Here is a 9761-nt window from a genome sequence, read left to right as displayed (position 1 = left end):
AAGGGTTATAGTTGCAGTGTGTACAGCACCAACTGTTCACAGTTATAGTTACAGTGGGTACAGCACTAACTGTTCAGTTCACGGTTATAGTCACAGTGGGTAAGCCACTAACTGTTCACGGTTATAGTTACAGTGGGTAAGCCACTAACTGTTCACGGTTATAGTTACAGTGTGTACAGCACCAACTGTCCACGGTTATAGTTACAGTGTGTACAGCACTAACTGTTCACGGTTATAGTTACAGTGTGTACAGCACTAACTGTTCACAGTTATAGTTACAGTGTGTACAGCACTAACTGTTCACGGTTATAGTTACAGTGTGTACAGCAGTAACTGTTCCCGGTTATAGTTACAGTGGGTACAGCACTAACTGTTCACGGTTATAGTTACAGTGTGTACAGCACTAACTGTCCACGGTTATAGTTACAGTGTGTACAGCACTAACTGTTCACGGTTATAGTTACAGTGTGTACAGCACTAACTGTTCACGGTTATAGTTACAGTGTGTACAGCACTAACTGTTCAGTTCACGGTTATAGTTACAGTGGGTAAGCCACTAACTGTTCACGGTTATAGTTACAGTGTGTACATCACTAACTGTTCACGGTTATAATTTCAGTGTGCACTGCACTAACTGTTCACGGTTATAGTTACAGTGGGTAGAGCACTAACTGTTCACAGTTATAGTTATAGTGTGTGCAGCACCAACTGTCCACTGTTATAGTTACAGTGGGTACAGCACTAACTGTTCAGTTCACGGTTATAGTCACAGTGGGTAAGCCACTCACTGTTCACGGTTATAGTTACAGTGTGTACAGCACTAACTGTTCACGGTTATAATTTCAGTGTGTACAGCACTAACTGTATACGGTTATAGTTACAGTGTGTACAGCACTAACTGTTCACAGTTATAGTTACAGTGGGTACAGCACTAACTGTTCACGGTTATAGTTACAGTGTGTACAGCACTAACTGTTCACAGTTATAGTTACAGTGTGTACAGCACTAACTGTTCCCGGTTATAGTTACAGTGTGTACAGCACTAACTGTTCACGGTTATAATTACAGTGGATACAGCACTAACTGTTCACGGTTATAGTTACAGTGTGTACAGCACCAACTGTTCACAGTTATAGTTACAGTGTGTACAGCACTAACTGTTCACGGCTATAGTTACAGTGAGTAAAACACTTACTTTCACGGTTATAGTTACAGTGGGTACAGCACTAACTCTTCACGGTTATAGTTACAGTGGATACAGCACTAACTGTTCAGTTCAAGGTTATAGTCACAGTGGGTAAGCCACTCACTGTTCACGGTTATAGTTACAGTGGGTACAGCACTAACTATTCACGGTTATAGTTACAGTGGGTACAGCACTAACTGTTCACGGTTATAATTACTGTGGATACAGCACTAACTGTTCACAGTTATAGTTACAGTGTGTACAGCACTAACTGTTCACGGCTATAGTTACAGTGTGTAAATCACTAACTTTTCACGGCTATAGTTACAGTGAGTAAATCACTAACTGTTCACGGTTATAGTTACAGTGGGTACAGCACTAACTGTTCACGGTTATAGTTACAGTGTGTACAGCACTAACTGTTCACGGTTATAGTTATAGTGTGTACAGCATTAACTGTTCACGGTTATAGTTGCAGTGTGTACAGCATTAACTGTTCACGGTTATAGTTATAGCGTGTACAGCACCAACTGTTCACGGTTATAGTTACAGTGTGTACAGCACTAACTGTTCACGGTTATAGTTATAGTGTGTACAGCATTAACTGTTCACGGTTATAGTTGCAGTGGGTACAGCATTAACTGTTCACAGTTATAGTTACAGTGGGTACAGCACTAACTGTTCACAGTTATAGTTACAGTGTGTACAGCACTAACTGTTCACAGTTATAGTTACAGTGTGTACAACACTAACTGTTCCCGGTTATAGTTACAGTGTGTACAGCAGTAACTGTTCACGGTTATAGTTACAGTGTGTACAGCACTAACTGCTCACAGTTATAGTTACAGTGGGTACAGCACTAACTGTACACGGTTATAGTTACAGTGGGTACAGCACTAACTGTTCACGGCTATAGTTACAGTGGGTACAGCACTAACTGTTCAGTTCAAGCTTATAGTCACAGTGGGTAAGCCACTAACTGTTCACGGTTATAGTTACAGTGTGTACAGCACTAACCGTTCACGGTTATAGTTATAGCGTGTACAGCACTAACTGTTCACGGTTATAATTTCAGTGTGTACAGCACTAACTGTACACGGTTATAGTTACAGTGTGTACAGCACTAACTGTACACGGTTATAGTTACAGTGGGTACAGCACTAACTTTTCGCGGTTATAGTTACAGTGTGTACAGCACTAACCGTTCACGGTTATAATTACAGTGGATACAGCACTAAATGTTCGCGGTTATAGTTACAGTGTGTACAGCACTAACTGTCCACTGTTATAATTATGGTGTGTACAGCACTCACTGTTCACGGTTATAGTTATAGTGGGTAAATCACTAACTGTTCACAGTTATAGTTACAGTGTATACAGCACAAACTGTCCACTGTTATAATTATAGCGTGTACAGCACTAACTGTTCACTGTTATAGCTACAATGTGTACAGCACTAACTGTTCACGGTTATAATTACAGTGGGTACAGCACTAACTGTTCACAGTTATAGTTACAGTGTGTACAGCACCAACTGTTCACGGTTATAGTTACAGTGTGTACAGCACTAACTGTTCGCGGCTATAGTTACAGTGAGTAAAACACTAACTTTCACGGTTATAGTTACAGTGGGTACAGCACTAACTGTTCACGGTTATAATTACAGTGGATACAGCACTAACTGTTCAGTTCAAGGTTATAGTCACAGTAGGTAAGCCACTCACTGTTCACGGTTATAGTTACAGTGGGTACAGCACTAACTATTCACGGTTATAGTTACAGTGGGTACAGCACTAACTGTTCACGGTTATAATTACAGTGGATACAGCACTAACTGTTCACAGTTATAGTTACAGTGTGTACAGCACTAACTGTTCACGGCTATAGTTACAGTGTGTAAATCACTAACTGTTCACGGCTATAGTTACAGTGAGTAAATCACTAACTGTTCACGGTTATAGTTACAGTAGGTACAGCACTAACTGTTCACGGTTATAGTTACAGTGTGTACAGCACTAACTGTTCACGGTTATAGTTATAGTGTGTACAGCATTAACTGTTCACGGTTATAGTTGCAGTGGGTACAGCATTAACTGTTCACGGTTATAGTTATAGCGTGTACAGCACCAACTGTTCACGGTTATAGTTACAGTGTGTACAGCACTAACTGTTCACGGTTATAGTTATAGTGTGTACAGCATTAACTGTTCACGGTTATAGTTGCAGTGGGTACAGCATTAACTGTTCACGGTTATAGTTATAGTGTGTACAGCACTAACTGTTCACGGTTATAGTTATAGTGTGTACAGCACTAACTTTTCACGGTTATAGTTATAGTGTGTACAGCACTAACTTTTCACGGTTATAGTTACAGTGGGTACAGCATTAACTGTTCACGGTTATAGTTATAGTGTGTACAGCACTAACTGTTCACGGTTATAGTTATAGTGTGTACAGCACTAACTTTTCACGGTTATAGTTATAGTGTGTACAGCACTAACTTTTCACGGTAATAGTTACAGTGGGTACAGCACTAACTGTCCACGGCTATAGTTACAGTGGATACAGCACTAACTTTTCACGGTTATATGTTCATGGTTATAGTTACAGTGGGTAGAGCACTAAAGAGTAGAAATATATTTCTTGCTGAAACAATACGGGAAAATGTTATATTGTTTGTTATTTTTCGTGGTTATTGGCTCCTCAACAGTAGCACATTTGTAAAAGAATATAACATATGCCATATTTAATAGAAGTTGGCATCATATAAAATATTCGTTTTACAAAATGTAATTACGTTACATTATACTACATTTGTAAGCTTATGATCCAAATGTGTTCATTCTGTGCGTTAAGAAGCAGCATCGTTGGACTCCAAAAGAAACTAATGAACACTACAGCCAAATTGTAACGTAGAATGCGCACTGTTTATATTATCCACTAGATTATAATTACAGTTGTTAAGCCAAATACGGACGTAGCGACACGCTATTCTTTCCTAACAATATCCACATACATGAAGCCTATCCGGTGAAGGTAGAGTCGGTACGGCCTCCCGCTCACGTCGGCGCTCTCCAGCTTCCCCATCCACGTATCGACCGGCAGTACGGCCTGCCAATCACTTCACACTAATAACGTGGAGGTGGAGCCACAAAATGGCGTCCTGCTATTGGTCGTTTGTGGGCCAGTGAACAGTTGCTGTGTGTTGCTGGAGCCGTGAATGGCAGTGATTAACTGGAATTTACCACAATAATGAAACATGTTCCGCGCGGCCTCCTGCTGAAGCATTGCTAGCAGGGCTTCACTTCTTACATAGGCAGTGAGTGTCGGCGTCAGCTTCAGTCCGCCCGTGACAGCAGCACGCTAAACACCTATACCTCCGTCAATATGGTTCAGTTTGAAGAGAAAGCAAAGTCTTTGAAACGCTCTCTTAATCCTTTTAGTATCAGAAGAATGCTTGGAGAGGAGTCGGACAGCGACACTGAAGAGTCTAGTCTGGAAGTGGTCAACAGAACGCCCCAGAATGACAGCGTCGCAGACAGAGATAACATTTTTGTAGATGTTGTCAGTGATGTTAAGGAGGAAGTTTCAGAGGCACTTTCAACAGAAGATGGAAGAGTGTGTGAGGATGTCATATCTGACACTGATATGGACAAAAGTGACGATGCTGAGAGTTTCTCGGAGGATAAGACAGAGGAAAGTAAGGGGGTGAACGACGATGGAGAGAAGGGGAAGAGTGAAAAGAAGCCCGAGAAACCCCCATTTAGTTACAATGCTCTCATCATGATGGCGATCAGGAGCAGCCCCGAGAAGAGACTCACACTAAGTCAGATATACGAGTTTATCATGAAAAACTTTCCATATTACAAAGATAACAAGCAAGGTTGGCAAAACTCTATTCGCCACAACCTAAGTCTGAACAAGTGTTTTGTGAAGGTCCCCCGACACTACGACGATCCTGGCAAGGGCAACTATTGGATGCTTGATCCATCTTGTGACGATGTGTTCATTGGTGGCACCACTGGGAAACTCAGGCGGAGGTCCACTCTGGCATCACGGAGTCGACTTGCTGCTCTCAAGAGAGCTGGATTTCCTCACCTCACCCCACCGTCCTACCCGTTCCAGTCGGACCGCCTCCACCCGTATGCTGCCTGCACCCCCCTATACTCACTGCCGGGCTTGGCAGGTAGTCGATACTCGCCTCTCCCATATCACCCCTACCCACTACAAATGACACCTGCCACGGTTACGTCTGATAGATTTTTACAGAAGAATGGACTAAATTTTTCGGTGGACAAACTGCTGTCGGAAACATCCCGGTCTTCGGAAACAGGGCAGGTCCCCTGTACAAACCCCATGTACGGGCGTCAGGAATCGGCTCTGGCTGCGTGGCGAGCTTCCTACTTCCTACAAGGATTCCAGGGCCTGGACCCCCAGCTCAGGGGTCTTGAGTTATATCAACATCTGAAAGCAGCGCCCGTGCCGCACATGCCAGGTCTGTCAACATATGCACCCCCGTCAAGACTGTCAAAGGCGAGCGGGACTCTCATCTCATCGCCTGATAGTTCATTCTCCCCGGTTTCAGTGAGTGACAAAACTACTGGCTAGCGTGTTGTGCTCATCTAAACAGACTACTTCTGGAGGTACGTAATGGCCAGAACTTTGATCAAACGGGAAGATTATCTCGTGATATGTGACAAACATTTAGATATATATGTGTTCTATTGTTCAGATATTACGAAAAGTGCTTAATTAGTCACCTGTGTTGAAGTTAGGTGATTTGTTGTGAGGCGGACAAGACAGCGTGTCTAGCGGAGCCGGGGGTGACAGACATCCACCTACTCACGACGTTGTGTAAGTGTTTATTTCACCTGCACACCCGTATCTGTATTACATTTCATATATTTATAAGCCAAACTGCGTATTAAATTCGTGACGTTCTCTGTATACACATTATTGTACAAGAATTAAACTATATTTCCTGGAATTATTTCTTTGGTTTTTGTATTGTCTCTGTTGCTTTTCACTTACTTTAAATCTTTGCGTCAGTGTCTGTCGTGTGTTTGTGGCCGTGTAAAGTGCGTGTGTTGTCTGGTATTAAGAAATCAGGCGGAAACAACAAATAGGATATATTTTCAATTTGAAGCTCAAGCGTTAACATCATGTCAAATCAAAGCAAATACGTTCTGCTCCTCCTGTACATAACAGGGTTGTGTGTGTGTCAGCTTGTTGTAAGTTGGATTGAAGTGTCATAATTTAAAACATGGTCTGGAATTTGACACAAACTATTCAATTACGAACAATGACAATATTGTTTAATTTCAGTTAATTAAAAAACAGAGTGTACGGACTCACACACATGAATCGGCTAATGGGTATATTTTGAATTCCGTGGTTATTTCAGAACTTTTTATATGGAAAGTAAGACCTGGTTTGTAATGTTTGTCTGTTTTTGGTTTCGGTATAACTTAATTCGTTTTTCATGTCAACACAACAAAACACTCTATACGCTGTTTTTAGTAAATATCATTTGTAATATTTTGATACTTTTCTGAAATGTAGGAAGTGACTGATCTGTCCGAAAATATGTGGTTTGTAGCAGAAAAAGCCTCGGTTATGATTAGATTTAGTCTATTAAACAGTTCAACATATGTTAATTCTCTTATTTAAGTCGTCTCTCCCTCATCGGAATATGACGTCTTTGTCCTGATTACTCATTGAAATATTATGTTTAGCATCACACAAACTTTCAACATCAATTAAATTTGTTAATTTTTTTGTTGTGCCTAAACATACAAATCTACGCAAGAACAAGCTTGAAATACGTCAACCATACGCCTAAGATTCATGCCCTTTAAATCAGATAAGTAAACAAAACAATACATGCACAAGCATAGCTAAAATGTTAAAATTTGTTGCGGTCTTATATATAAATGACTAAAGTCATATGCATACATAGATAAATACAAAAATAAATCAAGTCTACACATTAGAAGGAAACAAATATTCTTCAGATATTGTGCGCATAGAAATTAAGTAAAACTATTCAGTAAGTTGGAATATTATTTCCATTCACTGTCAATGGCTTGTTTAAGTCACCTTCTGTGTTATCAAGCATGTGTAATAAACATGATTTGTCAATCATTTCCCTGAGAGCAGGATGGTATTTGACTGTGCTAATTGTAGGAACGACCAGATAGAGTAGCCACGACTGTGGTGTTCGTGATGCAGGCAGTCAACCCCGACTGGGCACTGTTGCACAACGGGCATACGTTTGTGTCAACCTTGTCAAGAAATTATCCCAGTCGTTCCTACATCTCCCACAGCGCCTATAGGCAGCTGACAGACCCCCCTCCTCCCCCCGTGACTAGCCAGGATTTACTACCCCATGCATTTTAAACGCCATGTAATAATGATTATATGAAATCATATAAAAGTTATTTTTCATATTCGATATCGTACATGAACACTTATTTCGTAAGGATATTTTAGCATCTATTTTATTCTGTATTTTTACATCCATCCACATGTTCCTCATATCGGAAGTAGGCGCATGCTGACTACATTGGTAGTTATGTAGTAGGATCTGGGAAACTTTTAAAATACTTTTCCATGTAACATAAAGTTACATAGACATTCATTTTCCGCAAACATTTCGAAAATTACAAATTTGTATATGAGTTAGCAGGGGCAGACTCGGGAGAATTAAACACCGGTGTTGCAAACTTGGGTGACGTGAGCGGTGCAGCACTCGGCACGTCCGCCGTTCTACACCTCGCTTGTCGCAGCTGCCTGCTCGCTAGGGGTGCCACCTTCACTAATCCCACCCCAACCGTCCATGGCACGCTCACTCACTCCCTCTACTCTCAAACCAAGCTGACCCCCATCTCTCCGCGCAAAGAAAGGTTAGACTAACACAATTCTCATTATTATCGATGTATCAAAAACTAACCGAGAGGAGATCGTAGGCAATTTGAGGAAGATTGTTTCCGAAGCTCCCAGCGAGCCAGGTGGGATAGTATTTACTGGTGGGATTAGCGCCTGTTCCATACAAGCGCTCAATAGCTGCAACAAAAACCTCCACTCAACCAATATTTACCATGCTCTCCATCCTAATGGTCTTACAATGTTCCTCAAACGAAATCTGTACACTTAGTTCCTTCACTGCTACTTACAAGTTATCAATGTGATCTGATGGAAGATTTGAATTTATATGTGCCGAGGGATTGACAAATTGTTCCAGTGTTTCTGGAGCGCTACCCCTTCAGAAAGTGTGAATGATGTGTTAGCGGCGGCCCTCATGAAAGCTAAGACGATAAAGTTAGATAACGTGGAGAGAATTACACATATACATATACATATATATATCGAATTCGGATTAGATTGTTCTCCCAAAATCCATTTTAATTCAACAACGTGTTGACTACCGGATAAGAAAATAGGTAATTCTTACACCGGCTCTAATTACTTAAAATTGATCATTTGTCCGAGATATCGTCAACAAGACATTTTTCGGCATTCTCCCACAAACAGATGTACATTTTGATTTTCCAAGTCTCCTGGCAATACAACTAACACAGAGTGCCGAATGCATAAACTACGTTTGAAGATACATCCTCGTTAAATAACAGATGGTGTTTTCAATTAACATGTTAAATGGTTTTTTTAAAGTGTCTCCCTTGAAGTAAAGCGCTGCAGATATTGGGTCTAAAATACACTTTATACGTATAGATATGTTAGTATTTATAATGGAACATATACACAGCATCTCGTAAATAACAACGCCGGTGTCATTGAGGAAGGATAGCAGGATTGTTTGTTATTGTAATAAAACAGGTAGTAAGACCAACCCAAGTGATACTGCAACAGACTGGACAGTATGGGTCGCATAGATGATATGTGTGGAAAGAGGTAGACTGTTGTTTTACTTTCATATACTAAATGTATTAAACATTACACTGAAGTTGGTATTTTTATCTAACTTTTATTGTCACATTTAAGATACAAAAGATACAAAAATATTTAAGATACAAACACTTGCTTTTTGTTCGGTTAAGGCTACACGTGTGTGATTGAGTAAACCATCTACACATGTACGCACTATTTAATTTATTTCATAACCGATCGGAAAAACGTTTAAAATAATTTCCGAATATAATCGGTTATGAAAGGGGGAGAGGAAGTAGTATTGCTATTCGACATACAATTATGTTTTATATACAGCTTGATACGTTACTAATAATTGACTTGTATACCCGAAGGTTCTGATAAAAAAATGCAGTGTAAATTACAACAAAGTAAAATAATTCCATATTGTTAAAATGTGTTAAATTGCGATTTTTTAGAATGTAGTTTATTGAAATATCTCGTATCTATCCATCCATCCTAAGTGCCCAGCTTGGAATGTTTGTGATAGGCAGATATTTAAACACGCTACTTCCCATGGAAGTAGTCTCTAATGAAGACTAGTACCTTTGGTGTTTTCATTCTCTCTCTTCCAAACACACCAAAATAAAACATTTCCGTCCCGCTCTATCTAGGTATCTGACGAAACAAAAACGCAGGTACAATATGA

At 40.4% G+C, this 9761-nt stretch overlaps 1 protein-coding gene across 1 annotated transcript; it reads left to right on the top strand.

The window, feature by feature from the left end:
• The first annotated feature begins 4439 nt into the window (after window positions 1–4439).
• Window positions 4440–6165, top strand: LOC139442788 (forkhead box protein fkh-2-like). Its single transcript, XM_071223679.1, has one exon. The coding sequence runs from the start codon at window positions 4574–4576 to the stop codon at window positions 5792–5794; it is 1221 nt and encodes a 406-aa protein (XP_071079780.1). The 5' UTR covers window positions 4440–4573; the 3' UTR covers window positions 5795–6165.
• Window positions 6166–9761: the final 3596 nt, after the last annotated feature.

Source organism: Haliotis cracherodii, unplaced genomic scaffold (genome assembly GCF_022045235.1).
Source record: "Haliotis cracherodii isolate W230 unplaced genomic scaffold, xgHalCrac1.p SCAF_5, whole genome shotgun sequence".
Taxonomy (NCBI): domain Eukaryota; kingdom Metazoa; phylum Mollusca; class Gastropoda; order Lepetellida; family Haliotidae; genus Haliotis; species Haliotis cracherodii.
Note: the sequence above shows the minus strand (reverse complement) of the source record. Positions and strands in the feature narration are given on the sequence as shown.

Excerpts from the sequence above, each read along its gene's own strand:
- LOC139442788 (XM_071223679.1), top strand. The coding sequence starts at position 4,574 with ATGGTTCAGTTTGAAGAGAAAGCAAAGTCTTTGAAACGCTCTCTTAAT.